At 56.1% G+C, this 25,858-nt stretch overlaps 13 protein-coding genes across 13 annotated transcripts; 9 read left to right on the plus strand and 4 right to left on the minus strand.

Moving 5' to 3' along the window:
• The first annotated feature begins 1,493 nt into the window (after positions 1-1,493).
• BJX67DRAFT_388753 (alpha-L-arabinofuranosidase axhA) lies at positions 1,494-3,056 on the plus strand. Its single transcript, XM_071034396.1, has one exon. The coding sequence runs from the start codon at positions 1,941-1,943 to the stop codon at positions 2,904-2,906; it is 966 nt and encodes a 321-aa protein (XP_070885041.1). The 5' UTR covers positions 1,494-1,940; the 3' UTR covers positions 2,907-3,056.
• A 107-nt stretch (positions 3,057-3,163) lies between these two features.
• On the plus strand, positions 3,164-5,777 carry BJX67DRAFT_388755 (putative exo-1,4-beta-xylosidase bxlB; the record flags this gene model as incomplete). The annotated part of the gene is made up of 2 exons (XM_071034397.1): positions 3,164-3,637; positions 3,689-5,777. The coding sequence occupies exons 1-2, from the start codon at positions 3,420-3,422 to the stop codon at positions 5,775-5,777; spliced, it is 2,307 nt and encodes a 768-aa protein (XP_070885042.1). The 5' UTR covers positions 3,164-3,419.
• A 440-nt stretch (positions 5,778-6,217) lies between these two features.
• BJX67DRAFT_388759 (major facilitator superfamily domain-containing protein) lies at positions 6,218-8,672 on the plus strand. Its single transcript, XM_071034398.1, has 5 exons — positions 6,218-6,535; positions 6,602-7,215; positions 7,266-7,518; positions 7,580-7,702; positions 7,759-8,672. Exons 1-5 carry the CDS (start codon positions 6,342-6,344, stop codon positions 8,318-8,320), a joined length of 1,746 nt encoding a protein of 581 aa, XP_070885043.1. The 5' UTR covers positions 6,218-6,341; the 3' UTR covers positions 8,321-8,672.
• BJX67DRAFT_356508 (uncharacterized protein) lies at positions 8,646-10,407 on the plus strand. Its single transcript, XM_071029388.1, has one exon. The coding sequence runs from the start codon at positions 8,810-8,812 to the stop codon at positions 9,857-9,859; it is 1,050 nt and encodes a 349-aa protein (XP_070885044.1). The 5' UTR covers positions 8,646-8,809; the 3' UTR covers positions 9,860-10,407.
• BJX67DRAFT_147787 (uncharacterized protein) lies at positions 10,000-11,941 on the minus strand. Its single transcript, XM_071024734.1, has 4 exons — positions 11,522-11,941; positions 11,430-11,473; positions 11,351-11,379; positions 10,000-11,303 (listed from the first exon to the last, which is right to left on the minus strand). Exons 1-4 carry the CDS (start codon positions 11,608-11,610, stop codon positions 10,356-10,358), a joined length of 1,110 nt encoding a protein of 369 aa, XP_070885045.1. The 5' UTR covers positions 11,611-11,941; the 3' UTR covers positions 10,000-10,355.
• Positions 11,942-11,997: 56 nt separating this feature from the next.
• Positions 11,998-13,672, plus strand: BJX67DRAFT_382169 (amino acid/polyamine transporter I; the record flags this gene model as incomplete). The annotated part of the gene is made up of 3 exons (XM_071033177.1): positions 11,998-12,137; positions 12,198-12,829; positions 12,879-13,672. The coding sequence occupies 3 exons, from the start codon at positions 11,998-12,000 to the stop codon at positions 13,670-13,672; spliced, it is 1,566 nt and encodes a 521-aa protein (XP_070885046.1).
• Positions 13,673-14,453: 781 nt separating this feature from the next.
• BJX67DRAFT_382170 (Zn(II)2Cys6 transcription factor) lies at positions 14,454-16,325 on the minus strand (the record flags this gene model as incomplete). The annotated part of the gene is made up of 3 exons (XM_071033178.1): positions 14,454-15,492; positions 15,546-15,986; positions 16,048-16,325. The coding sequence occupies 3 exons, from the start codon at positions 16,323-16,325 to the stop codon at positions 14,454-14,456; spliced, it is 1,758 nt and encodes a 585-aa protein (XP_070885047.1).
• Positions 16,326-16,638: 313 nt separating this feature from the next.
• BJX67DRAFT_382171 (uncharacterized protein) lies at positions 16,639-17,586 on the plus strand (the record flags this gene model as incomplete). The annotated part of the gene is made up of 5 exons (XM_071033179.1): positions 16,639-16,729; positions 16,782-17,059; positions 17,096-17,187; positions 17,255-17,470; positions 17,544-17,586. 5 exons carry the CDS (start codon positions 16,639-16,641, stop codon positions 17,584-17,586), a joined length of 720 nt encoding a protein of 239 aa, XP_070885048.1.
• Positions 17,587-17,951: 365 nt separating this feature from the next.
• Positions 17,952-19,666, plus strand: BJX67DRAFT_388765 (MFS general substrate transporter; the record flags this gene model as incomplete). Its single annotated transcript, XM_071034399.1, has 2 exons — positions 17,952-18,289; positions 18,344-19,666. The coding sequence occupies exons 1-2, from the start codon at positions 18,032-18,034 to the stop codon at positions 19,664-19,666; spliced, it is 1,581 nt and encodes a 526-aa protein (XP_070885049.1). The 5' UTR covers positions 17,952-18,031.
• Positions 19,667-19,839: 173 nt separating this feature from the next.
• Positions 19,840-21,025, minus strand: BJX67DRAFT_388767 (uncharacterized protein; the record flags this gene model as incomplete). Its single annotated transcript, XM_071034400.1, has 2 exons — positions 19,840-20,332; positions 20,384-21,025. The coding sequence occupies 2 exons, from the start codon at positions 21,023-21,025 to the stop codon at positions 19,964-19,966; spliced, it is 1,011 nt and encodes a 336-aa protein (XP_070885050.1). The 3' UTR covers positions 19,840-19,963.
• A 409-nt stretch (positions 21,026-21,434) lies between these two features.
• BJX67DRAFT_147816 (uncharacterized protein) lies at positions 21,435-22,538 on the plus strand. Its single transcript, XM_071024735.1, has 3 exons — positions 21,435-21,802; positions 21,856-22,160; positions 22,207-22,538. Exons 1-3 carry the CDS (start codon positions 21,484-21,486, stop codon positions 22,387-22,389), a joined length of 807 nt encoding a protein of 268 aa, XP_070885051.1. The 5' UTR covers positions 21,435-21,483; the 3' UTR covers positions 22,390-22,538.
• On the plus strand, positions 22,434-24,473 carry BJX67DRAFT_147821 (Zn(II)2Cys6 transcription factor). The gene is made up of 4 exons (XM_071024736.1): positions 22,434-22,754; positions 22,802-23,490; positions 23,538-24,242; positions 24,289-24,473. Exons 1-4 carry the CDS (start codon positions 22,688-22,690, stop codon positions 24,445-24,447), a joined length of 1,620 nt encoding a protein of 539 aa, XP_070885052.1. The 5' UTR covers positions 22,434-22,687; the 3' UTR covers positions 24,448-24,473.
• On the minus strand, positions 24,474-25,771 carry BJX67DRAFT_388769 (NAD(P)/FAD-dependent oxidoreductase; the record flags this gene model as incomplete). The annotated part of the gene is made up of 1 exon (XM_071034401.1): positions 24,474-25,771. One exon carries the CDS (start codon positions 25,769-25,771, stop codon positions 24,500-24,502), a length of 1,272 nt encoding a protein of 423 aa, XP_070885053.1. The 3' UTR covers positions 24,474-24,499.
• Between the last annotated feature and the right edge of the window lie 87 nt (positions 25,772-25,858).

Raw genomic sequence — 25,858 nt, forward strand, 5'->3', positions numbered from 1 at the left:
TTGCAGATGTAGCCGTTAATCATGCAGCTGTGTGAATTTGGTGCAGAAGTTGGGAAGTCGATCACGATCCTGTCGCCTGGTTCAGACCCCAGCACAGATCAGCTCCAGGAACCCACATGGGGGCCAACGCATGAGACTGGATACCATATCGGAACCTTCCGAGCCTCTCGTTCAGCGAGTCCAGCTGCGGTTCAGACTGAAAAGCGGATGAAGGTTCCACATCGAGACATCATCATGCGTTGACAGCTGTCCAACGACCCTCCTCCTCCATTGAGGCTCCGAGAAGGGGAAATCCGCCTGAATGACAGCAGGACGAATGACACCGAGTGTGTTGATTGACCCAGAACCGGAGATTCAACACTGTAAACTTTCCCCTCCTCGAGCATGTTGAGCTCTCGGGGCGGTCTCGGGACTTCCCAAAAGGGACATTCCCGGCCTTCTCCAGGCTGAGCGCTTCACAACCATCCAGCATCCTCCTCTCTCGACCCCTGCACTATTGTTGGTTACCTTCCGAGGCACCCCCTGGAGAAACTGCAGCTCACAAATACTTAGAGTTCCTTCCCCCGTACCTGTGCCTTCGATCTGACAAGCCCTGGAAGCAATTCCAGGGCACGGTGACAACCTGGGAAGCGAATCCTATTCCACAGCCCCATAAGGAAACCCAGGGGCATTGGTTGAATCTCCTCGTGCTCCGGTCGTATCTGCCCGCCATACAAGCTCTTGACCGCTTATTCTACTCTGTTCATCCTGCCGGATGAGTGGCGTTTTCCTCCTCGAATTTTCGACAGCCACCCCCAGGAACGGACGAGACACATGACAACACGCAGCATGTCAGAAGCATCGATTGGGGATCATATTTTTGTTTGTTCCCCTCGGCTCTTCCTTCAGCTTTCTTGATTGCGCAGAGTCATTCCCACTCAGGGACTGCACCCCTCGTGTTCAACCAGGATGTGGCGCATCTGAAGAAGAAAGTTATTGAGTAGTGAGCCAGACATCTGGTCCATCTTCGAGACACGCCAGAGTCTCAGTCGCTTCGACGTCTTTCGCTCCTCATCTTCAGTCCTCTGTTCAAAAGACTTTCGAGATTCACCAGTCCCTGAGTGACGAGGTACTTTACCCGCGGGCACTCCCGACAGAAATAACCGAGGCAGGAGGCAAGCCGCACGCTCCGTTGCTCCTGATCAGCGGCGTTTTGTCTGTGGAGATGAGGCCGGAGCTGCATCGGTCTCCACCTGCGTGAGACGAGGTGGGGGATGCTCTCGATCCTTGAAGCTTCACATTGTCTCCCCTCACCGAACCCCTGACGATTCACCTCAAGATGATGAGAGAGCTGCTCTCCGAGACAAATGACCGACCCCCAGATGATGAGCGTTCAACGCTTCAAGCCGAGAGCAATGCAGGAGTCCCAGGGACGGGTCCGTTGATCGCTCACTCGCGGGGAAATTGCGGGGGGGGGCACAGCGGCCCCGGCAACGAGCTGAAGAATGATCACTGCAGATCCATGCCCAGGATGTCGGTAAAAATGCTGTAACCGAGATGCGTCACACCCGGTTTTAGGCAGATCAGGAGCCCCCGCAGGAACTGTCCCCTGAAGGCTGCCACTCCTTGGTGAATCAGGAACGGACGCGCTCGGCGCGTTTCATTTGCTGAATCTGGGGACGAGAAACAGCGGCGGAACGGCGAGAGACGCCATTTCGGCATTGGTGGGGGACAAATGCCCAGGAGACGAGGTCCAGGGTGTGGCGCTTGGGTGCCGAGTGGCGCGTCTGCGTTGAAACACGCTATTCTTGTTCTCCAGATGGATTGATTTTCCTTCGTGGAAGAAGTGACGGCCGGCGCTGTTTTCGCCCTATATAAGCTGGATTCCCCCACCAGGGCTGGACGTGGTCACTGCCGCCGTCCTCTCCATTTCCTCACTCTCCGAGTAGCTCCCATCCACCATGAGGTCTGCCAACGCCAAAGTCGTACTTCTCGCCGCTGTGCCCGGTGCCCTGGCCCAGTGTGCCCTGCCCTCCAGCTACAGCTGGTCGGACAGCGGGATGCTGGCCGAGCCCACGGAGGGATGGGCGTCCCTCAAGGACTTCACCAACACCGTCTACAACGACCAGCACATTGTCTACGCTAGCTATGCCGACAACAGCGGGAACTACGGCTCTCTGAACTTCGGTCTCTTCTCCGACTGGTCTGAGATGGGCTCCGCGGCCCAGAACCCGCTGAGCGAGGGCACCGTGGCGCCCACGCTCTTCTACTTCGCCCCCGGCGATACCTGGATCCTCGCCTACCAGTGGGGCCCCACGGCGTTCTCGTACAAGACATCGAGCGATCCCAGCGACCCCAACGGCTGGTCCGAGGCCCAGCCGCTCTACTCAGGCAGTCTCTCCGACTCCGGCACTGGCCCCATCGACCAGACCGTCATCGGCGACGACACTGACATGTACCTCTTCTTCGCCGGCGACAATGGCAAGATCTACCGGGCCAGCATGCCCATCGACAACTTCCCCGGCGACTTCGGCACCAGCGCCGAGGAGATCATGAGCGACACCCAGAACAACCTGTTCGAGGCCGTCCAGGTCTACACCGTCGACGGTGGAGGCGGGTACCTGATGCTCGTCGAGGCCATCGGTGCCAACGGCCGTTTCTTCCGCTCCTTCACCTCCGACAGCCTAGGTGGCGAGTGGACTCCCCAGGCGGCGACTGAGGACGCGCCCTTCGCTGGGAAGGCCAACAGTGGTGCGACCTGGACCAACGACATCAGCCACGGCGACCTGGTCCGCAGCAACCCCGACCAGACCTTCACCATTGACCCCTGCAACCTGCAGCTGCTGTACCAGGGCCGCGACCCGAGCTTCAACGGCGACTACAACCTCATCCCCTACCGTCCTGGTGTGCTCACCCTGGCCCAGTGATCTCTCAGCCGGGGATTTGGAGGATGCCGGGGACACAGTCTGGAATTCAGATAGCCTGAGCGACTGGCGGTGGGATACGGCCCTTGTCGGGCTTGGTCCTTGGTCCTTGGTATATTGAGCGTGTAGGCTTGCTAGTTGAATCGAGTGTACTTCGTATGCGCCAGAAACTTCTCTATGAATAACCGAGTCTCCCGAGTCTCCCGAGTAAATTTCCCGTGCAACCGGTTTCGGACCGATGCATCCCTCTCAGAGATGCTTCAACATCCCCTGTCAGCCTGCTGAGAGCGTCACTCCGCAGATGCCTTGTCGAAGACGGCATCGTCGCCAGCAGCAATCCCCGGAATGCACTCCGACCTAAAAATCCGACGAGGAAGATTTGGATCGCCAACCCGCAGTCCTGGAACAATCAAACATTTAGCCTAAAACCCCACACAGAGAGCCGATCGCAGTCATATAACTATCCGCACCGTGCTGCCAGCTCCCATTCCCATCCGCAGCAGAACACGATCAGCCATGGAGACATCAAAGCTCACTAAGGCTGCCGCGCTCGCGGTCAGCGTTCTCCTCCAGTACGGCACGCCCGCTGCGGCAGCTGTCTATACCGCTCCCGATTGCAGCCAGGAGCCGCTGGCCTCCAACGGCATCTGCGATCTGACAGCATCGCCAGCAGATCGCGCGGCTGCTCTCGTTGCTGCTCTGAGCGCTGAGGACAAGGTCGACATGCTGGTCAGGTAAATCACCCTCCGTCCGATTCGATATTTTCTCTGGACTAACCTGGAAAGCGACTCCCTCGGTGCCGCGGAGGTTGGCCTCCCTGCGTACAACTGGTGGAATGAAGCTCTGCACGGCGTCGCAGCCTCCCCCGGCTCTCAATTCTCCGGCGAGGCCCCGTTCGATGCTGCTACCTCGTTCCCAATGCCCTTGCTAATGGCGTCCGCCTTCGATGACGAGCTCATCGAGCGCGTCGGCAGTGTCATCGGCAGAGAAGCTCGTGCATTTGGCAACGGCGGCTGGGCGGGCGTCGACTACTGGACGCCCAACGTCAATGCCTTCAAGGATCCCAGATGGGGTCGTGGCTCGGAAACCCCTGGCGAAGACGCATTGCAGATCAGTCGCTATGCGCGCGCCATTGTCCACGGCCTCCAGGGCAACGAGGACGAACTGCAAATCGTGGCGACCTGCAAGCACTACGCCGTGAACGACTTCGAGAACTGGGGCGGCCAGAGCCGCCACGACTTTGACGCCAAGGTCAACGAGCAGGATCTGGCCGAGTACTACCTCCGGCCATTCCAGGAATGTGCGCGAGACGCGAAGGCTGGCTCCATTATGTGCTCCTACAACGCCGTCAATGGAGTGCCCGCCTGTGCCAACTCGTATCTGCTGGGAACCGTCCTGCGTGAGCACTGGAACTGGACGGAGCACAGCCAATATGTGACAAGCGACTGCGGTGCTGTCCAAGACATCTGGCAGAACCACCACTACACCGAGACCAATGCCGAGGGCGCAGCCGTCGCATTCGAGAACGGCTGCGACCTGAGCTGTGAATACACCACCACCTCCGATGTGTCGGATGCCCACGAGCAGGGGCTTCTGACGGAGGAGATGATGGACCGGGCTTTGCTTCGCCTGTACGAGACCCTCATTCGAACCGGCTTCTTTGACGGTTCCGACGCCACCTATGCCTCCTTGGGCTGGGGCGACGTGAACAACGACGAAGCCCAGGAGGTCGCGTACCAGGCCGCCGTCGAGGGCGTCGTCCTTCTCAAGAACGACGGCACTTTGCCATTAGACCTGGAGGAGGGGGCCAGCGTTGCGATGATCGGGTTCTGGGCGGACGACGAGAGCAAGCTCCAAGGAGGCTATAGCGGGAATGCGCCATTCCTCCACACCCCAGCCTACGCCGCCGAGAATGCAGGATTCACGGTGTATACCGCCTCTGGGCCGACGTTAGAGGATGGATCGGCTGACGACTGGACCCAAGACGCCCTTGATGCTGCGGACCAGGCCGACTATATTCTGTACTTTGGCGGTCTCGACACCAGCGCAGCTGGAGAGGAGCGCGATCGTGAGGAAATTGACTGGCCCGAGGCTCAGCTAGATCTTCTGGATGAGCTATCTCAGCTCGGAAAGCCACTTGTCGTCATCCAAATGGGCGACCAGGTTGACAACACGCCGCTGCTCAAGAACGACGCTATCGGCGGGATCCTCTGGGCGAGCTACCCCGGCCAGGACGGCGGACCGGCTGTGGTGGACCTTATCACCGGTGTCAAAGCCCCTGCAGGACGCCTCTGCGTCACTCAATACCCCAGCAACTACACAGACGCCGTGGACATGACGGACATGACTCTCAGGCCGTCGGAGACAAACCCAGGACGCACGTACCGCTGGTATTCCACCCCCGTCGCCCCGTACGGCTTCGGTCTGCACTACACAACCTTCGAAGCCGCATTCGACCAAGCCCCCGTCAAGATCGACATCCAGGAGGCCCTCGACGGCTGCACGGCGCAGTACCCGGACACCTGCCCCCTGCCCCCTCTTCAGATCCAGATATCCAACACCGGCGAGCGGGCATCGGACTTCGTGTCGCTGGTCTTCATCAAGGGTGAGGTTGGGCCTAAGCCATACCCGCTGAAGACGCTTGTCGCGTACGGCCGGTCCAAGGATATCGCTCCCGGCAAGAACGCCACGATCGAGCTCGACTGGACGCTGGAGAGCGTCTCGCGACGAGAGAAGAACGGCGATCTCGTCATCCAGCCGGGGAAGTACACGCTCTTGCTGGACGAGCCAACCCAGGCGAAGCTTGATGTCGAGCTCGTGGGCGAGAGAGTCACCCTTGATAAGTGGCCTAAGATCCCCAGCACAGATGAGTAAATGTTATCCAAGGAATGGATTGGATACTGTGGGGTGTTGTACATAGCAAGGCAGGAGACTAAACGGCGAGTGTAGTGTATATTGCGATCAATGGAGATATTCGCTAAAAATGGTTTCAGTCCCGTGTAAGACAAGCAGATATGCGTAACCTTGTGTGAGGACCGTCGATAGTCCAATAGACTTGGATCGATAGGCCTACGCTCGTCAATATATATATAACACGCTAGGACTTCAACAGGCAGGCGTGTCCTCTTTCAACGCTGTTGGCGCGGCGCTGACTGGCATCCGAGATCGGCCCTGGAAGCCCTCCAAGCTCGAATTCGGGCGAAATTCCTTCCATGCTGTGCCCACCACGGCAGTCTGATTGGACCACGCTGCACGCCGCGTCTTATCAGATGCGATGCTGGAGATTATCTGATCATCTGATACGCCGGGCACCTGCCATCCGCATCATGGACTCCCCACGCGTCGTTCCCCAAGGACCGGGCTTGAAAATCCTGTCAATGCCTGCTGCCGCTCTTCCGTTCGCATCTCCGTTGAGTATTCCCCTCACATCCGAACCTTATGGAAGAGAAATCTGCCGCCAGTCAGGCACCGCGCGCTGCTGATCGCATTGACGATGCCGATGAAACAGCCGCGCCAGACGAGAAATACTCCCTGTCTGATCGGGACTCGGCTGAGTTCCAGGGGGGTGTCCAGCGTGCAAGGGCGATCACAGCTGCCTGGTCGATCCAGACACTGATCTCCGTGTTCATTCTGTGAGTTGTTCTTTGGAAGCCTGTTTCCTTTTCACACGGAAGCGCTGATTAAACGACGTCGCTCAGGCTCTGGTTTGTATCGTTCGTTGACGCGCTCTTGGGGACGGTCCAGACAAGTCTGAACCCTTACATCACTTCATCCTTCCAGAAACATGGTCTCCTCACAGTCGTCAGTGTGGTGGCCACCATTCTCGGTGGTTCGTCCAAGCTGACACTGGCCAAGATCATCGACATCTGGGGCCGTGTCGAGGGGTTCCTCTGCATGATTGTTCTGATGGTTATCGGCTTGATCATGAAGGCGACCTGCACGAGCATCGAGATGTATGCCGCGGCGCACACGCTGTACTGGGTCGGGCATATTGGATTGCTCTATATCATTGAAATCATGCTTGCCGATATGACCACGCTCAAGAACCGAATGATCATGCTCGGTCTTAATGGAACCCCCGGTATCTGCAGCACATTCGCAGGCCCGAAGATTGCCGATTTATTCTATCATAACCTTAATTTCCGCTGGGCATTTGGAGCGTTTGCGTTCATGCTGGTTGGGGTATGCCTTCCTGTGGTTATTGTGATGCTATTCATGCAGCGCAAGGCTGAGAGGGCGGGGATTCTCCGGAGGGAGCGTTCCGGTCGTGTGTGGTGGCAATCAATCGTTCACTATGCAGTTGAGTTCGACGGTGAGTATACCACGGCCTGCCTCAAAGTGAAAGCGCGGCTGACATCTTAGTGATTGGAATTATCTTGATAACCGCGGTCTTTTCCCTCATCCTTCTCCCCTTTAGCATTGCCTCCTATGCGCCAAAGGGATGGGCAAGTGGGTACATCATCGCCATGGAAGTCCTGGGTGTGGCCTGCCTTCCTGCCTTCTACGTCTGGGAGCGATACTTTGCCCCGGTGCAGTTCCTTCCGTGGAAGTATTTGAAAGATGCAACAATCGTCGGTTCGTGCATGCTGTACGGCGTCATGTTCGCCTCGACCTTGTGAGTCTCTCTGACTCGTCCACTCTGTCGGAGTGCCGAGTCCCATACTAACAGCGAACAGCGCGTGGAATAGCTACTTCAGCTCCTACCTGCAAGTCGTCCACAGATTGGACATTACGACGGCCAACTACGTTCTGAACGCCTTCTCTCTCACCTCGTTCATCTTCAGCCCCATTTTTGGCGTGTAAGCCCTGCCAAACCTAGATGCACCGGAGGAAACACTCTAACCCGCGACAACAGATTGATCCGCATAACCGGCGAATTCAAATGGACCGTCATCGCCGGAATCCCCATCTTCCTCCTCGGCACCGCTCTCCTCATCCCGTTCCGCACACCCACCACGCACGTCGGGCTGATCACCATGACCCAAGTCCTCGTCGGCCTGGGCACCTGCCTGTTCGCCGTGTGCGGACAGCTCGCCGTGATGGTCCTCGTCACGCACCAGGAAGTCGCCGTGGTCATGGCCGTGTGGGGGCTCTTCGGCTCGATTGGGGCCGCCGTCGGCTCGGCCATTGCGGGTGGGATGTGGAATAACATCCTCGAGCCGGAGCTGTACAGGCGGCTACCAGAGGAGAAGAAGGACCTGGCCGCGAGTATATTCGCCAGCATCGAGACGCAGATGTCGTATGCGGATGGGACGCCGGAACGGGAGGCTATCGTCGGTGCGTACGGAGACTTGCAGCGGAAGATGGTGATCGTGGGGGTTGCGTTGGTGCCGCTGTGTATACTGTGCACCTGGTTCTGGCGGAATGTGAATGTGAAGAGGCTTTCGAGGGAGCAGACTTCTGGTAACGTCTGGTAGGTGGAGGACACAGTCGACCAGGCTTCAGAAAGAAGGTGAGTGGGGGTCAGAGAAAAAATGAAGGTTTCCAAGCCCCAATCACAGTCAGCATTCTCCCCCCAAAAAAAGCCTAAAAGAATGTTTTTTTCTTGATTATAGGTATATAATGCATCTACAAAACCGGATGATCTTCTTTTTAAACTTGGAATTCCCTTTCTTTTAGATGAACTAGATCATGGGGGTGAGAAGCAAAGTAGGAATCAGAACAAAATTTTCTCTGAACCCCGCCGAGGAGTTGTTCCATTCCAATCCAAGCCCCATTCACCTCATTTCTGGACCCCGGTCTGCTGCATGCCCTGGTAGGTGCTGGCGGATGCCACAGAGGAGGGGGATCACGTGGCAGGGAAGTGTTTGTGAGCCTCAGCGCTGATGGAAGACCTCGTATTTCGAAAGGATTTCGGCAGTGCAGCAAGACGAAGGTGAAAACTCTGCAGACACCCCTGAATCACGATGGGACAATCGAGGAAGAAAACGAGCGTAAAGAAGCAGCGGAAGCTCCCCGCAAACATTGAAGATGCATCAGACACGCAACTCCTCAGACTCCTCAGTAACCCGAAAGACTGGAAGAGCGCAAGTCTCGAACGCCGTCCTCTCCGGATCACGCCGCGAATACGCCAGAGGACGAGCGTATCTTCGGGCTTCTTCGACCGCTTGCCCCTGGAGATTCTTGACATGATCCTCCTCGAGCTCGACTACGCGTCTCTGGCTCGACTCTGCCAGACGAACACTACTGTCGAACGGTATATCAAGCACAGACCATTTTATAAACTTGCTGTTGAATACTGCCATGGCGCTCTCCAGGAGATGGCGAACCTGGATCTCATCCGTCTCCATAGTGCACGGCAAGTTTATGCAACGCTCCGCCGGCCAGCCTGCTCAACTCCGGGCTGCACGAAACTTGGAAACATGATATTCCTCCCCAACTGTCAACGCACATGTCTCCACTGTTGTTGGAGGCAGCCGCTCTCCTCAGCGTTAGAGCTTGGATACGCCAAGGTAAAATACAACCTGAGCAAGGCCAAGATCACGGGCAACCTCCTCTGCTTCAAGCTCCCGAAGCGGCGCGGTTTGACGTTTGTTGTGGAGGCCGATGTTATCGAGCTCGCTGCCCGGCTCCGCGGCGAGGTGAAACCGCTTCCCTGTGCAGCGACGGTAGCATCCGAGGACGCGACGAAACCGTTCCCCTTTATCGATCCGACGACCGGCGACATGGATTTCGGGAGGCTCTGCCGGCCCTGTAATGTGGAGTTCCTGGAGTGCGCACTTGTGTGGAATGACGTGGAGGAGGATCCGACTGAGGAGGATCTTGCCGAGTGGGAAAGACACTCTGTTGCGCTTCGAGAGCCGGGACTGAGACTGTTTGGGACGAAGCAGCTTCTCCAGCATGTTCGGAGCGGTGAATGCTCGACGGCGCAGGGGTTCTGGTCGGCTGAAATTGAGGAAGCGTACCGGTTTTCCCGGCGCTACGAGCCCTTTCCAATTCAGCTGTGGTCGGTTTAAGCCCCGGGGGGGGGGGGTCATTGGCGTGGCAGCAGGAGGACAGTTTCATCAGATAGTTCAGCCCTGAAACAAGAAAAACAAAGGACTTGTTCTCCACAGCCTCAGAGGTCAGCACATGCATGCCCGCTTGTCGTATGATTGGTTGCAGAGACAGCAGGGTGTTCCATGGCAAGCAGTCTGGGATCGACACGAGAACATCGTCTCTGGTGCCCCTGACGAGAATGACGAACTTCTTCGGCGAGACGGCGCAATCAGCCGAACCAAAGGCCGGCCAAACTCAAAGGCTGTCTCCAACAGAGTCTGTCATTGATGAGGATTGCCATTCGTCCGCCGGTTCTTTGGTCGAAGTTTCCAATGCAGAATAGAGTTGGAGCTACGCGAAACATGGAAACCGCAAAGGTTGACCGGTTTCCGAGGTGGCTGGAAGGAGCCTGTGGATCAGACTGATTGATGCATTCGTTGATTTCATTATTCTTCGGATTGATTCATCAAAACTCTACACCCCCGGCTTTGGGCTGCCGCGCACATCGTACTCCACCTTCCGCCAGATCTCCAGCGGCACGTCGCCCTCCGATTCGCGACCAGGCAGGTTGATCGCTTCTTGACTGGTCGACGTGGTGGGGTGCGCGGTCGCATTGGCGCCCTTGCCACGCCACCATCGTGTGGACGAAGGCTCTGGCGCAGCTGAGGCAGACGCGGGCGCCGTCCCCGAATGGGCCACCGGCGCGGACGGCCGGCCGTACTTGGAATTGTATTTGGAATTGTAGTTGGCGAGCGTCTTGCCGAAGATCTTGCGCAGCAGCGGCCACCAGCACATCAGGTTGGCCACGTAGACGGCCGTGCTCGCCTCGCGGATGTACCACAGCTGGTAGATCGTCGTCTGCGGCGAGTGGAAGTTGAAGTACTTGTTCAGGATCGCGGCAATAATCACGAACACCCCCAGACCCAGCACCCCCATCAGGAGGAGTTTCTTGCGCATGGGCATCTGCGTGTCCCTCAACAGGGTGACCGGAACCACCAGCATCAGCGAGTCCGACGAGATGTTGAAGACCGCCTGCGTGATGGAGTAGTGCTGGTAGGTCGCGCACTGCGGGTTGTCCACGGGGACCGCCCAGTACTGCGAGAAGGGGCGGCAGTACACGCCGAAGTAGGTGATCTCAATGACCAGCAGCCCCAGGGCGATGTAGCCCGCGAGGATCTTGACAAACAGATGCCAGCGGGTATGCTGCGTCAGCTTCCAGTACATCAGCAGCAGGCACGTCTTCACCCCCCACGTCGAGAACAGCATGCACTGCTCGAGACCAATGACAATCTTGCTGCCGTACACGCGGTTTGCGACTTCCTGGGGGTCGGCGAGGATGGCAGGGAGGTCTGCGTCGGGGAACAGGTTGGTTGCGTACTCGGCAGACACTCGGATGAGGACGAGGAGCGCGGTATAGAAGGCCTGGGAGGTCAGTTCGAGACCATCGAGGGATCTCACGATGGACATACAAACGTAACGACCATGCAATAGTCGTCCACTTGTCGTCAGTTAGCAGACTGTCACAGCGTAGAAGGACGCAGCACTCACGTTGGAGATTCTTGATGCCTCCTCCGGCGATGCTTCGAGAGATGCTATCCCACAGTCAGCCTGTTACCTTCCACGGAATCGATTTTGTGTACATTCTCCCGATCCACAGGATGACGGCGATGCTCCAGAAAATGACCGACTCGACCAGAAGCTGGCGAGGGGTTGGCGAGACGTCCCCCATCGTGGATGGATGCTGTCAACGCAGGCGTCGAGACGGGCGGTCCTTCAAGACTGCGAGAACTTTCGCACCCTCGTGGGCGGGTGTTCCGTTTTCAACCCTGCCATGCAACATCGCCAGCCCAGAGAACCGGATCGATTGCGACCCTTTCCAATCGGAGACCAAGGCACGGGAGTGGAGAGCGTGGGGAGGCGAAGGATCAACATGCCTGCTCTTCCCAGGAACGGACTGGCACGGCGTCTCGAACGCCCGTCGAAGTGCTGGAACCAGTGGAGACGAGATCGGGGGGTTCTCCAAGGATGATCTCCTCGTGTCCAGGTTTTCTTTTTCCTTTTCCCTTGTCCCCAGTCTCGGATCTTCCAATTTTCATCCATTTCGACTCTCTTTGACATGGACGGGGACAACACCGCCCGCAAGGCCACCGTGGAGGTCGACGAGGTCCGTCTCGAGGCAGCCCTGGGCCACAAGCAGGAGCTCGTCCGCGGATTCGGCCTGTTCAGCTTGACCAGTCTGGGGATTATCATTGCAAAGTATGAGTATTCTTCCCGCTCGCTTTCAACGGAATCAGCCCGCTCATCGCTTTGACACAGCTCCTGGGCAGCCACCGGAGGCACCATCGTCACGGCCCTGTACAATGGCGGCCCCATGGCTGTCCTCTACGGCCTGATCGTGGTCTCGATCTTCTATGCCTTCATTTCTGCGTCTCTCTCCGAACTCGCGTCTGCGATCCCGTCGGCCGGCGGAGTCTACCACTGGTCGTCGGTGGTCGCAGGCAGGTACGGCCGCGCGGTCGGTTTTTTCACGGGTTACCTCAATGCCTGCGCCTGGCTGCTCTCTGCGGCGTCGATGAGCTCCATCCTCGGGAATGAAGCAGTGGCCATGTATCTCCTCCGTCATCCCGACGTGGAGTGGCAGAGTTGGCAGCCGTTTATCGTCTTCCTGATCGTCCTCTGGATGTCCTGTGCCATCGTGTGTCTGGGCAACCGCTTCCTGCCGCTGTTGAACATGATCGCCCTGGTGCTCTCCATGGGCGGACTGTTCATCACGATCGTTGTTCTGGCTGCGATGCCTCGTGGCCGGTATGCCAGCAATCCGCAAGTCTGGAAAACATACTACAACGAGACTGGCGGTTGGTCTGATGGCATCTGCTTTCTATCCGGGCTCTTGAACGCTGCGTTTGCGGTCGGCACGCCTGATTGTATCAGCCACTTGTCTGAAGAAGGTATGCGACTCGATTCGTGTTGTTTGGCGAACGCTGATATCCCTGTTAGTCCCCCAGCCAGAGCGAAAAGTCCCCCAGGGGATCATGCTGCAGCTTCTAACAGCCTTCCTGACAACCTTTGTCTATCTGATTGCCCTGTTCTACAGCATCAACGACATCGATCGCGTTTTCGATAGCACGATTGGGTACTTCCCCGTCGCCGAGATCTACCTGCAGGCGACAGGATCCACGGCAGGCGCTGTCGGCCTCATCGCCCTTCTCTTCCTAGCCACCTTCCCGACGTTAATCGGAACCCTGACCACCGGTGGGCGAATGTGGTGGTCGCTTGCTCGCGATAATGCAACCCCCTTTGCACCTTTCCTGAGCCAGATCCATCCGACCCTGAACAGTCCCGTCAACGCCACCGTCACCATGGCCGGCATCGTCTCCTGCCTCGGCTGTGTATACGTCGGCAGCACCACGGCCTTCCAGGCCCTGATCTCATCATTCATCGTGCTCAGCACGCTTTCCTACGCAGGGGCGATCATCCCCCACGTTCTATCCGGAAGGAATAGCGTCCTTCCCGGTCCCTTCCGGATGCCTTCCACGCTCGGCTTTGCAGTGAACGTCCTCTCCGTCGTCTATATCGCCGTGACGGTGGTGTTCTTCTGCTTCCCGTTCGTCATGCCAGCTACGGTCCAGAACATGAACTATACCAGCGTCATCACCGTCGGCCTGATGGCCATTGTTGGCGTCTGGTGGTTGATCCGAGGAATGCGGGCGTACAAGGGTCCAACATACAGTCGCGAAGCAGCGGAGCGACTCGCCAGTGGGCAAGTCTCTTCTCTCAAGGAGGGGGAGTGACGGGCCCATGGAACTTGGGAATAAAAACGGCATCTGTATACTCCCTTCTAAGCTATGTAATTAGTTAATTGTGATGACGATACCATGCGACCCAGATAACTATGCTGTTGACGGAATAGACCACAGCTCTCGCACTTTGATATGTGATGCATAATTCAAATGCAAAAAGCATTGAATCAACTCGCTTCCTCTCCTCTATCAGAGTTCGATAGCCGCTTATTTACTGTTGCTCTGTACAAATCTACAGCTTCTCTCTCGATCTATCTGCAGCTCGTCGCTGCCACAATCCAATGACGCCAGACACTCTCATTATTCCGCAGCTATCGAAACGCCGCCGGCCGTGGTATTTCAAATGCATCCGCACAAGACCCATAATAATCCCCGTTCCACACGCGACCAAGAGATGGACAGCCTCTTCCCTTACACCCCGAGACGCAGGGTGACAAGACTAGGTTACGAGCCATTGATTATGGATTCGAGAAACGTTTGAAAAAAATCTGCGGGCAGGTTGGGCAGGTCCCGACCCGAACCCCGCGGCTGGACAACTCTGAGGAAGAGGGCTTGTGACCTGTCAACTCCCAAAGTTCTGGTATCAACTATCAAGTTGTTGACACTCCAGGACCTTGGTTCAACGATTCTTACGGCCCAGCTCATTCTCTATCTCTGACACGTTGTGCATTCTACCGGCCTTTTTCCTTACCGCAAGCTTTGCCGTGCAAACCTTCCTGTCCACAAATGCTAGCATTATCAACCTAGATTTTGACCGTCTGCGGAACTCAATTTACAGCAGGAAGCTCCCATCCTCTGAAGGGTCGCAAAGCATGTCCGAGAACGTCCAATCAATATTCTCCCAATCGCCTGGCTGGGCCAACACCGAGCCATCAGGTGGCAATTCGCCAGGCAAGGGGCCTTCAGCGCCCTGTGGGCTAGTCACCGAAAGCTGCAATGGTTGCGTGGCCCGGAGGTTACCGTCGAGATTGGCCGACTCCTCTCCAGTGCGAGGGGGCTGATGCCGCCCATCGCCTTTGTTATACCTCCGTCGCCAGAGATCGATGCAGTCGAAGATAATCCCTGCGCCCATGCGACTGTGCACTCTCACCACGGGCTCCTTGCTGCAGAGGTGGGGGTCTCGCCCCGCCGCCCGCCATATCTTGCGGAGCATATCGATCATGCGTGATGCGAGATCTCGGTCTTCGCCTCGCTGGATCGAACAGCGTTGCATGGTGAAGCAGGCCATTCCACATAACGCCCGGCCTCGATCCTTCGTGGGGTCGGGGATGCCTATGCTTGGTGGTGGAGGCACCAAGGCGGCAAATGATGAGTGCAATACGCGAAACACAACAAGGGCGGACATGAGGAGAATGTACGCGACTTGTGATGGCACGAATTGTAATTCGTCGAACGCATCTTCGTGGGAGACTGCCAATGTAATCAACGACACTGCGGTCGCGTAGGCCCTGAGAACGCCAGCTGATCTCTGCTGTCGTTGCTTCTCCCCGAGTTCCTCCGGTTCTGAAGGCGGAACAAGGAAGAACATACATTGGACATAGAGTTTGGCATAGACAAGGTGAAGGGAATTCATGAGGGTCATTTCTGTCATGAAATCGTTCTCCAGATGTACGGCCTCTTCCTCCAATCTCTCCAGGTTTGGGTATAGACCTTCACTGAGCTCGAGCTGAGACAGGCTCCCGACAATACGATGGCTGCCCTTTTGGATTGTGTAAAAGTGTCGCAATGCGAGAGGCATGCCCAGAAGTAATTCCGATGTGAGGTCTGGGATGACCGGGATTACCGGTGGGAGACCCAACCCGCGAGTGACACTTGCACGAAGGAGTTAGCAGCGATCCAGCGAAGATCAATCAAGGCAGCATACCTGAATGACAACAAAACCGTCGCAATCCACGTTCTATTGCGCTCACCCATTGAGGATTGCGCCGGGTAAAGCCTCTGAAAGAACGAGTATTCTTGCCCGCAACCTGGTCGATGCAGATCCAACTGCATCGCGCTCGTCAGGGCCGTGTTACAATACAGTAGAGCGTTGTTCATCCAGAAGCGGTGGGTGCTCAATGGCCAGTAGCCTAGCAGTACAACCGCTTGGATCTGTGGGAGCGACTTGATGGCGCCGAGGACCGAAGCCTGGAGCAGTGCGTCCAGCGGCGAGGTGAGTCGTGAAAGTAGAGTTGGGTCGGCATCGTAACGTCTCGCAGCCACGGATACTATCGACCAGAACAGGAAGGGGCATGAGCGATGACTGCCGGCTGGTTGGCAAGTTTCGTCGAGGAAGGGGACGATTGGATGGTAGTTGGCGAAGAATCTGGAGAGAACCGATTTAGCCAGTCGCAGATTGGATCGAGGTATTACAGGTGGTGACACACATCTTAAATAGCTCCTCTGCCTCTTGTGCATGCAGCGATACAGAGTCCAGTCTGTAGGGCTCACTGAAACACGGAAGTTCCGCGATGACTGCGGGCTCCGACTCAACCGTGTGACTGGACCCAGAGGCATTTGCAGGGCAAGCGAGGTTCTGCCTCAGCTGCATAACATGATCCTCCAATTGCCGAACCCGATCTCGCTGTGTCGACCGGCGCGAGCGCGGCTCAACCGTACAATCCAGCTCTAATCGCACACACCGCGCACATGGCGGCGTTGCCATCCCGCATCGGATCTTGTTTTGCCGACATGGCATGCAGGCAATCCGAGTTCTTCTCGTGGCCGTGCGACGTGAATTCATCGTATGTTTTCTTCAGGCTTTGTGGCCTCTGGAGCTCTCTGACGATTGTGGGCGGTTGTTGTTGGGAGGAGAAGTCGGGAAACGAAAAGCCGGCCGGCCCGCAACCGGCATCTCCCGGCTTACTCGAAAGGACTGTGTTGATATAAAGATCTTTTGGTGAAATGTATAGGATGTGTTACTTGGCTTATGCACCAAGCTTCTGTGTCGTGTCCTCTGTTTTCTTTCCCTCATCACCATGACCTGCGAGGCTTGCCGGTCCATCCCCCCAGTCGCATCGACCGGCACCGAACAGGGCCAGTATGAGGAAATTGCCGGACTTAACACATGTACGACCACTCCCAAACCTGGGCCCAAGGACACTATCTAACCGCCGCACAGATATCACCGGGCCCCGCAACTCTCGCATTGGCCTAGTCTGCGTGTACGACGTCTTCGGCCTCACTATCCAGACCCTGCAAGGAGCCGACCGTCTCGCAAGGCAGCTGGGCGCCACGGTTCTAGTCCCTGACCTCTTCCACGGCGATGCCATGAAGCCGGAATGGTTCCCTCGAGATGCGAAGGGAAAGAAGGAGCTCGCAACCAAATTTCTCAGCGAGAAGGCCGGGTTCTCGAGCGTCGACAAGTGGGGTGCCTACGGGTTGTGCTGGGGTGCAAAGGTAACGGGCCCTTCGTCATTCTGTTGCTGATTGTAGTTCTGGGAGTGTGGCCTCAACGTACCGCAGCTTGTGATTCTCAACTCCGGTGCAGAGACTCCATTTGCTGCGTCTGGTCAGGTTCATCCCAGGTAGGTATCGAGTTTTCTCCGCGTCCAATCATCGAGTAAGTCCAGGAGCTAATCAATCCATACATAGCCGACTGGACAAATTTGATGCAGAGAACTTGACCATCCCTCACATCGTTCTGGCGTCCAAAGATGAGCCAGCCGACGTTGTGGAGGAATACAGGAAGATTGTTTCCAGTAATGGATTGGGGGGCTACATTGAGACGTACGACGGCATGTGGCATGGCTGGATGGGTGCTCGTGCTAACCTTGACGACGAGCTTGGCTACAGGGAGTACACACGAGGGTATGTACAAAACTTTCGAATCAGTGATACCCATAGTCTGTGCTGTTCAGTGCTGACATAGCCCTTACCTTAGCTATGACAAGCTTGCTGAGTTTTTTGCTGAGCATCTTAAATAGCATGGATGATTCTATCAGTCACTTTGTACCTAAGCTGCAGACTACTGTCATATTGAGCGCGACTACACACTAGCTACAACTCACACTTATTATCAAGCTATTCTGTTTTCATTCCAACTCATATATTTCTCCGTTCGCAGCAACCATAGCACTCTGCGAACATAATTCCACTATATAAAGATCAGAGAGCAAAGCACCAAGACATCCAGTTGTCCAACATGGGTGCATTGTCTGTCGCAGGTTTGCCGCCGGCATTCAACAAGCCGTTCCGGCCCGCAGCCGGCAACACGTCGACCACGATAACCACAGACAAGGATAAATAGCAATTGCTCAGACGACCAGATACTATTCGCTAGGCATGTCTACTCACTCAGGGCCCAACACCCCAGATAGCGACCACGAACCCGGCCCTGCCGTGGATGCCGGGTCGAACTCCAACCAACCAATGAGTCCATTAGCCCCCGAAGTTGTCGACGAGAAGGCTCAGACCAATGCCATATCTGAACAACAGTCGTCCGTGCAGAGCGAGGCTCCATATTCCGTCGTTCCTGAGCGAGAGAAGATCTTCCTCATGCTGTTGTGTTCCTTCGCAGCTCTCATCTCGCCGCTAGCCGGCAGCATCTATTTCCCAGCGATAGTCGCCATCGCCGATGATCTCGACGTTTCAATCGCGAAGATTAATCTGACGATCACGATGTACCTGGTGAGGATTCAACAACATGGAGCAGCTGCTGAGGACAATGTCTGACAGACACAGATCTTCCAAGGCCTCGCACCCTCTGTGGTTGCCAGTCTATCCGACACATATGGCAGGCGGCCGCCCTACATTGCTTGCTTCATGATCTTCTTGGGCGCAAACATTGGCCTCGCGGTCCAAGACAGCTACCCGGCTCTCATGGTGCTGCGCTGTCTACAGAGTTCCGGTAGCAGTGGGACAGTAGCGCTTGGTAGTGCAACAGTAGCCGATCTTGCAACAAGAGCTGAGCGAGGAAAGTATATCGCGTACGCGAGTATGGGCATCACGCTGGGCCCTGCTCTGGGCCCGGTCATCGGCGGTCTCCTCAGCCACTTTCTCGGGTGGAGAGCCATTTTCTGGTTCCTTGTAATATTCAGCGGCGTCTTTGGCGCGTTCTTGTTAGTGTTTCTGCCCGAGACCTGCCGCGCAGTCGTGGGCAACGGGTCCGTTCCACCTCCAGTATGGAACCGATCCCTATGGCAGATAGCTCGTTCGACCGTGTGGAGGTCCAGCAGCAGAACGCAGCGTCCCGAACCCGCACACGAGACAATTCACACCCGACGCAAGCGACGCAACCCGCTCATCGCGGGGGCCATGGTCGCGCGAGATGCTGAAGCAGCCCTCATCCTCATCTTCGGCGGCCTACTCTTCAGCGGCTACATGGCTGTTATGAGCACACTCGCCCCCGAACTTGAGTCCCGCTTCGGATTCAATTCCATCCAGATCGGCCTGTGCTACTTGCCCTTCGGCGTCGGCAGCTTGACATCCCGCTTCACCCTCGGGCGACTGCTCGACCTGAATTTCCGCCGCGAGGCAAAGCGACAGAACCTGCCCATCGAGAAAAACAAGCAGCAGGACCTGACGAACTTTAACATTGAGATTGCCCGGCTCACGATAACCATCCCATTTGTCTATGCATCGTGCGCATTCCTCGTCGCCTACGGCTGGGTTTTACAAGCACGAACATCGCTCGCTGCCATAGTCATCTTCCTCTTCCTCAGCGGCCATACAGCGACGGCTGCATTCAGCTCGCTGAACACGCTGGTGGTGGACATCAACCCTGAGACTCCTGCAACGGCGGTCGCGGCGAACAATCTCTTTCGGTGTCTACTTGGGGCGGGGGCTGTTGCCGTTGCGAAGCCGCTGATTGATCGGATTGGCATTGGCTGGGCGGCAACGTTTGTTGCGGGGCTTTTGGTTGTGTTTAGTCCGTGCTTGTGGGCGGTTTATCTTCGGGGGTATCGGTGGAGGAGGGGAAGGAGGGAGAGGAGGGAGAGGCTGGAGCAGGCGAAAGGGAACGCAGCGAAGGCGATGACGCCGGGAGAAACGTCGAAAGCGGCTTAAAGAAGAGAACGCGGGTGGAGGCCCTAATCCGATATTAGGTGTGAGATATTGTCAATGTTACGCTGCTAAGGACATCTTGAGTAGGCACCGTAGCTTGCAAACATTAAGGCTAGCTGAGAATATGTATCAACTGACGTGTTGTGAGGCTAATCTCTCGTAGCACTTGGTGGCATATATATTCTAATAACCTATACAAGCTTGACGTTTAAGAGCTTGCAACAAGCAATAGCTTACAAATTTGCAATCCCCGCAGAGATCTGGACATTTAACTGAAGAAGTCAAACAGCGAACACAATCTCAAAATTCTTTCGAAGCATTCTGAAGGGCAGTTTCCTCTGGACGAAGTCCACTCCATCTCCAGCATGCCTCCCAGAGCCGCCTCTGGATGTCTTGATCTTGACTAACTGTCGACCCATTCTCCTTCTTCAACCCGACATAGTATCCGCGCTTCCCTTGGAAGTCTGTGCCGAGACTCAGAGCAGCTAGATCTTGGCCAGAATCTTTTGACGCCCGCATTGCCGTCGTAAAGTGTTTCAGGATGGGCATGAGGAAGTTCAAGATCGCCATCAAGAATCGAACGCCAGCTTTCTGCTGAGTCTGGGCGCGTGAATCAGTAAGGCCGCCTGGGTCCATGGCTGTCACTGTGATGTTCGAGAGCTTGGGGTCCTAAAGAGGTATAAGCCAGATCCCCCAACAGTTATTTCCAGCCTCACATACCTCTTGCAGCCTTCTGTTGAGGTCCCCCATAAAGAGAACATTCGCCAACTTAGCCGATGCGTATCTCTGGAATCCTCTGTCATGAACAAGTTTCGGCGGATCCGGCTTCGGCTTCACAAGCTCCTCGATCTTGTCTGGGATCTGCGCGGTCAGAGAAGACAGAGGGTTTGGTCTCTCGGCATAGTGCGTTACGGAGCCGAGCATGACGACTCGTCCAGCAGTGGTGTCCATGCTGCCGAGCAACTTCAGCACGAGCAAGTAGTGAGCCAGATGGCAGACTTGAAACGACGCATCATAGCCGTCAGACGTGTATTTCTGCCCTGCCTCGAGGGACCATGCGGAAGCGTTACAGATGATCGCCGAGATTCGGGGCAGTTCCTTGGAGGAGACCCTCGCAGCTATCTTGTCCGTGAAAGCGCGCACGCCAGCGAGATTCCCAAGATCCAGAGCTTCAACACGGACATCAGCTTTCGGGTGTTTCGATATCAAGTGAATGAGCTTCGCAGTGTTGGGGTCCTTTTCAGGAGACGCATTTCGAACGGCGGCGACGAGTGTATGCTGAGGATAGAGGGCGAGGAAAGACTCAACAAATCCGAGAGCCAACGAGCCATTGGCTCCGGTGAGGATGACTGTTCCGGCCATGATAATGCTTGTTGACATTAACTTGAGAAGGTCATCCTCTGGGGTCTGGTGTTCCTCTATATATATCTGCGACAAGGAGGAGATGGTTTGTAATAGCAACCGGAACGACATCGACTCTTCTCAAAATGGAAGGCGCTTTTCTTGGCTCTTCTGCACCATGACCAAGCTTCTGGAAGTTACTCCAGGGACTGAGCTCCTTGCCAGTGAGAGGTTGTTCTTTCACCCCCAGGCTGTCCTGCCTCAGGCGGCTCCACGGCTGGACCTGGGGGTTACCTCTTTGGGAAGGTGCAACTCTTGGCAACAAGTCCTCTAACCAAAAAAGGTTAGCATGGGATGGCCCAAGCTTCCGAGGTCGGTTTGAGATGCTTTGTCAGCACCAGCTCTCAGCTCCTGCTTTCAAGGTTTCCATGAGGAGCCTTTCTTTTTCAGCTGCAGCATGAAAACCATCGTACCCCAGTATGCCGTTGAATGAGCTCCAGTTTATCGTCAGTTTGCCTCATTCGACCCACGCTGCGGGCTCGTCCCAACAGAAGATCGCCCGCTCGCATGCTGCACGTTCAGCTCATGCCAGGGAAAGGCGCCTCCGCACCCAGCGGTTTCAGGCCCAGAAAGCACGCGAAGGACCCGATCAGCTCGAACGCCCTAGTTCCCTATTGCTCCGGCCAAAAGATGATCTCGGAAGCTGTGCCATCAGCTTCCTTCCCGCTGATCGGCGGGACCCCTTCGCGAGCTTCGTGGTCCCATTAAAGCCGATGGAGCAAATGTTATTCGACCACTGTATGTCTCCCGGAGAACTGTCTGATTCCGTTTAGTATTGACCTTCTACCCAGATGTGACCACTGTCGTCCCGCTGATGCGCTGCAATTTGCTCGACGCCGCCTTCACCGAGCGAATGACCACGGGCTGGGTGCCGCTTGCCGTGACCCAAGAGATTCTTCTGCAAATTATGTTTCTTGCTTCGTGTCGCCATCTCGCCGATCGGTACGGTGACCGGCCTGAGAACCGTATTTTTTCGCGGCTGGCGTTCCAGTACAAGCTCAGGGTCCTGCAGTCGCTACGAGGCGCAATATCGACCGAGGCGCCTGGGTTTAGTGACTCGACTGTGTCAACAGCCATAATGTTGGCCTATGATGAGGTAGGATGCTTGTCCTGAGTTTCGCGACCGCAGGCTGAGAATATAGATCTTTATCCAGGATAGAACAATGTTGAGGCACCATGCCGAAGGGGCGGTTCAGATGGTGGCCCTCAAAGGCGGGCCACAAATGCTGGGACTCAACGGCTTACTGGCGCGGCTTCTTTCGAATTTACTTCGCAAGGTGAGCATGGAGGTGGGCGTTGTAGTTCGGATACCATGGGACAATTAGCGATGCAAATCAGTTTGCCTTTTGAAGAGCAACAATGGGATGCTATATATAATTCACAAGAATAGCCCTTGCGAAGTATGCAGAAGTGATGACCTCTGACACCTCTACGGGATTGGCTGCCCACGTGTGGCCTGGCGATCGAGCCTCGACCGGTTAGCGTATCTTGGCAGCTCTTGGCGGTGCAAGCAACAAATCAGTGTGCAGGAAGCTTATCACCCCCGCATTCTCTACCCACGTGCTGCTCACTCCCTCTCCTGGCACTGCACTTCTCCTGCACTTCCTCCACCAGCTCGCGGCCATGAATACGATAACACGCGCTCGTACAGGCTGTTGGACTTGTCGTGCACGGAGGATAAAATGTGATGGTCTGTCAACCACTCTTTCCCTGGAAACAGAGCTGATGATTTGTTAGAGACACGCCCAGTATGCCGTCGCTGCGCGCGACTCAACGTCTCCTGCGGCTATGGACTCCGACTGACATGGCATGAGGAGTCGATAGCTCGGGGCGTCTGTCATGGACGGGAGGCTGTCTGGTCAAAGCACAACACCTCTGGGAACAGACGGGCGAATCGGCAGCGAAGCAATCGGCCTCAGGCGGGGGTTGGGCCCAAACGACAGGAGACATATAGCGGGTTGCCTCGATCATGGATGTTCTTGAATACGTCTGTAAATGACCTCGAACTCTACTTTGATTTACCACAAGACGACACAGACAAACGGACTTCCACAGGACAGCCTACTTTGTCTCCCTCCCTCTCGACGCTCGCTCCATCCGACACCCGATCACAGTACGACGCCACCCTGATGGCATTCTTCGAAGGCATCATTTGTAGCAGCTCCACTCTCGTCGACAATGCTCACTGCAACCCGTACCGCTATCTCATCCTCCCAATGGCGTTGGCCTCTGAAGGCCTGTATCATGCTACACTCGCCATCGCCGCAAACACTCTACGATTATCGAACCCGACATATCGCGTCCCGGCGTTGGAGCATCACCATCACGCATTGGGGCACCTGCGAGGTTTACTCGCACAAGACGAGTGGACAGAACGGGACCTCGATGAGATGATCGGACTGGTCCTGATGCTCTGCTGGTTTGAGGTACTCTCCTCCGAATCTTGCCATAGAACGTAAGCTAATCGTACTAGATATCTGATAGTAGCTGCGCGTCGTGGGTCGCACACCTGAACGGGTACCAGGATCTCCTTCGCACACGCCAAAATCGGCCCCCCCGATCCGTTCATAGCGAACAGCTGTCGAGCTTTTTCAATCGCTACTTTGCGTTCCACCTTGTTCTTGCGCGGACCGCCTTTCGACTGGATTCGTCGACGCTCCAGTCGCCCCCGATACTGTCTGATCCTCTGGTAGATGATCCGGATACAATCGACACGTACATGGGGCTAAGTCCCTCGCTCTTACTCCTTATTAATCAAGTCGCCGAGCTGGCGTGGTCGGATAATGATAGTGGTATTGGCGCGAGAGCTTCGCAACTCGAGCGGCAACTGGAAGGTCTGCGGCAGATTCCACCGCCAGAAAATGATATCCACGGAGACACTGAATGTGTCGCTATCGCGGAGGCAAACCGTCTCGGGGCGTTACTCTTGTTGCACGAGGTGATGGACTCCCGCAAAACCATTGAGAGGAATGACTCGTCTACCGCAGATAAAGAAGGGAAGAACCGCTGCGTTGGACGAATCCTGAATCTCATACTGGAGAAAAAAGCAAACATGATGCGCACCGCGGTATTGCCCTTATGGCCGCTGTTCCTGGCTGGATGTTGCGCGCCTAGTGACACGGAACGAGTAACTGTGCTACAGCTGTTCGGAGAAGTAGACGGGATAAAGAGGTTTGGGGTGAGTACGCCGTGGCTACGTTTGGATAAAGCTGACTGTCTTCTAGAATATAGCACCCGCGATGGAAGTGGTGCAGATGGTTTGGAAACAGCGCGATCTGGATGCTCAGGATGAGAAGAAGCGGAAGAGAAGGGACATGCGTGCGCGGTTCGAATGGGAGCGGGCGATGGCCATGATGGGGGACTGGAAGTTGAGTCTGACATAGTCCTGCTCACGCAATTAATCTATGTAGATAGCCGTTATATGTCTAGATACGATTACAGCTTGGAAGTGTCAGTTCCCCTCCACCCCGACAGCTCCTCCAATTCGACCTCTGGATCCAGATGCGCCAGATTCTTCGCCGTCACCTTCTGTCCTACCCTCCACTGCCACGCACGCCGAATACCCTCATCCAGAGTCCCCTCGAGCAAGTCCGCGACGTACTTGCCCACCACCGGTAGAAACTTGAATCCGTGTGCCGACCCCCCAGCTGCAAGAACCAACCCTTTATACATCGGATGCGGCGTAACCAGGAAGTGCCGATCGGCCGTGTCAGCATCCCAGCACAGCCTTGTATAGCTGAACGGCCGATCCGCAAGCTCAGGCAGCACGCGCTGCAGGTTGCGGCGCATCGTCTTCTCGATCTCGATCGGGAGCTTGTCCTTCGGAGACTGGGTGAATGTATGCGGGATGGAGGTCGTGATTCCCGACATAGGATCTGTACGTGTGTTCGTGATGAACTGGCTATGGGCTATCTTGAACGTGCCGTCTTCCTGCGGCGGGAAGTAATAGCCTAGCTCGAGGTTGTCCATGATCGGCAGCTTGCTGTAGTGTGCAGTCTCTGCGGGAGTCAGCTTGATATGAGCGACGCTGTGTCCTTTGGCCGTGAGTTGGCCCTGCAGGTCGATGAGCGATGGCGTCCATGCCCCGGTGGCCAGGACGACGACGTCGGCCGCATGCGTCGTTCCATCGGCCGTCACGGCGCCCGTACATGTTCCCTCGCCGAAGAGAAGTCTTCGCACGTATCCTTTATCTCCCGAGATATACTCGACTCCGTTGGCCTGCGCCGCGCGCGCCATCCGCGCGAGCGCATCGCCGGCCCTCGCCCATCCAGCGGTCGGATTCCACACGTTGATATTCCACCCATCCAGCCTCCCCGTGACAACGGGAAACCGATCACGGATCTGCTCGGGAGAGAGAACCTCCAGCCCCTTCACACCAAGCCGCGTGCATGTCTCGATCGACCCTTCCACGAAGGGCTTTGACAGGTTTGCCGCGCTGAGAATCCAGCCGGGGACATGATACAGCCCGCGGAAGAGAGGCCACGAGCCCCATGCCGCGATGGACTCGATTCCGAGCCGTGCATACAGAGGCTCGTTGTAGTCGCTGCGGATGACCTTGCTGATATCCGTTGCTGCGGCCTCGCAGGACGGAGGGGGGTAGCGGTCCAGCACACGGATGGAAGTGTACCCTCGTTGCGAGAGGTGGTAGGCCGTCGAGGTGCCGAAGCAGCCGGCGCCGATGATGAGGATCTTGGTGTCTTTCTGCATTTTATCGTGATGATATGAAGAGGTTGGTGAAAGTTTAAAAGTTTACTGTATCAAGCCGGACAGCGGTGCTTTGGCTCGCTTGCTTCC

This window comes from Aspergillus lucknowensis (assembly GCF_044049455.1).
Source record: "Aspergillus lucknowensis strain CBS 449.75 chromosome Unknown BJX67scaffold_27, whole genome shotgun sequence".
NCBI classification, from domain to species: domain Eukaryota; kingdom Fungi; phylum Ascomycota; class Eurotiomycetes; order Eurotiales; family Aspergillaceae; genus Aspergillus; species Aspergillus lucknowensis.

What these genes read in the sequence shown, in the direction of transcription:
- BJX67DRAFT_388753 (XM_071034396.1), top strand. Translation starts at nt 1,941, where the DNA reads ATGAGGTCTGCCAACGCCAAAGTCGTACTTCTCGCCGCTGTGCCCGGT.
- BJX67DRAFT_147787 (XM_071024734.1), bottom strand. Translation starts at nt 11,610, where the DNA reads ATGGGGGACGTCTCGCCAACCCCTCGCCAGCTTCTGGTCGAGTCGGTC. An exon ending in ATCCTGTGGATCGGGAGAAT is followed by an intron (nt 11,474 to 11,521) that starts GTACACAAAATC and finishes ACTGTGGGATAG; the next exon opens with CATCTCTCGAAGCATCGCCG. An exon ending in AGGCATCAAGAATCTCCAAC is followed by an intron (nt 11,380 to 11,429) that starts GTGAGTGCTGCG and finishes ACTGACGACAAG; the next exon opens with TGGACGACTATTGCATGGTC.
- BJX67DRAFT_147821 (XM_071024736.1), top strand. Translation starts at nt 22,688, where the DNA reads ATGAATACGATAACACGCGCTCGTACAGGCTGTTGGACTTGTCGTGCA. An exon ending in ACGGAGGATAAAATGTGATG is followed by an intron (nt 22,755 to 22,801) that starts GTCTGTCAACCA and finishes ATGATTTGTTAG; the next exon opens with AGACACGCCCAGTATGCCGT. An exon ending in TGATGCTCTGCTGGTTTGAG is followed by an intron (nt 23,491 to 23,537) that starts GTACTCTCCTCC and finishes TAATCGTACTAG; the next exon opens with ATATCTGATAGTAGCTGCGC.
- BJX67DRAFT_388759 (XM_071034398.1), top strand. Translation starts at nt 6,342, where the DNA reads ATGGAAGAGAAATCTGCCGCCAGTCAGGCACCGCGCGCTGCTGATCGC. An exon ending in GTCATGTTCGCCTCGACCTT is followed by an intron (nt 7,519 to 7,579) that starts GTGAGTCTCTCT and finishes AACAGCGAACAG; the next exon opens with CGCGTGGAATAGCTACTTCA. An exon ending in TTCAGCCCCATTTTTGGCGT is followed by an intron (nt 7,703 to 7,758) that starts GTAAGCCCTGCC and finishes CCGCGACAACAG; the next exon opens with ATTGATCCGCATAACCGGCG.
- BJX67DRAFT_356508 (XM_071029388.1), top strand. Translation starts at nt 8,810, where the DNA reads ATGGGACAATCGAGGAAGAAAACGAGCGTAAAGAAGCAGCGGAAGCTC.
- BJX67DRAFT_147816 (XM_071024735.1), top strand. Translation starts at nt 21,484, where the DNA reads ATGCCGTTGAATGAGCTCCAGTTTATCGTCAGTTTGCCTCATTCGACC. An exon ending in GCAAATGTTATTCGACCACT is followed by an intron (nt 21,803 to 21,855) that starts GTATGTCTCCCG and finishes CCTTCTACCCAG; the next exon opens with ATGTGACCACTGTCGTCCCG. An exon ending in TAATGTTGGCCTATGATGAG is followed by an intron (nt 22,161 to 22,206) that starts GTAGGATGCTTG and finishes CTGAGAATATAG; the next exon opens with ATCTTTATCCAGGATAGAAC.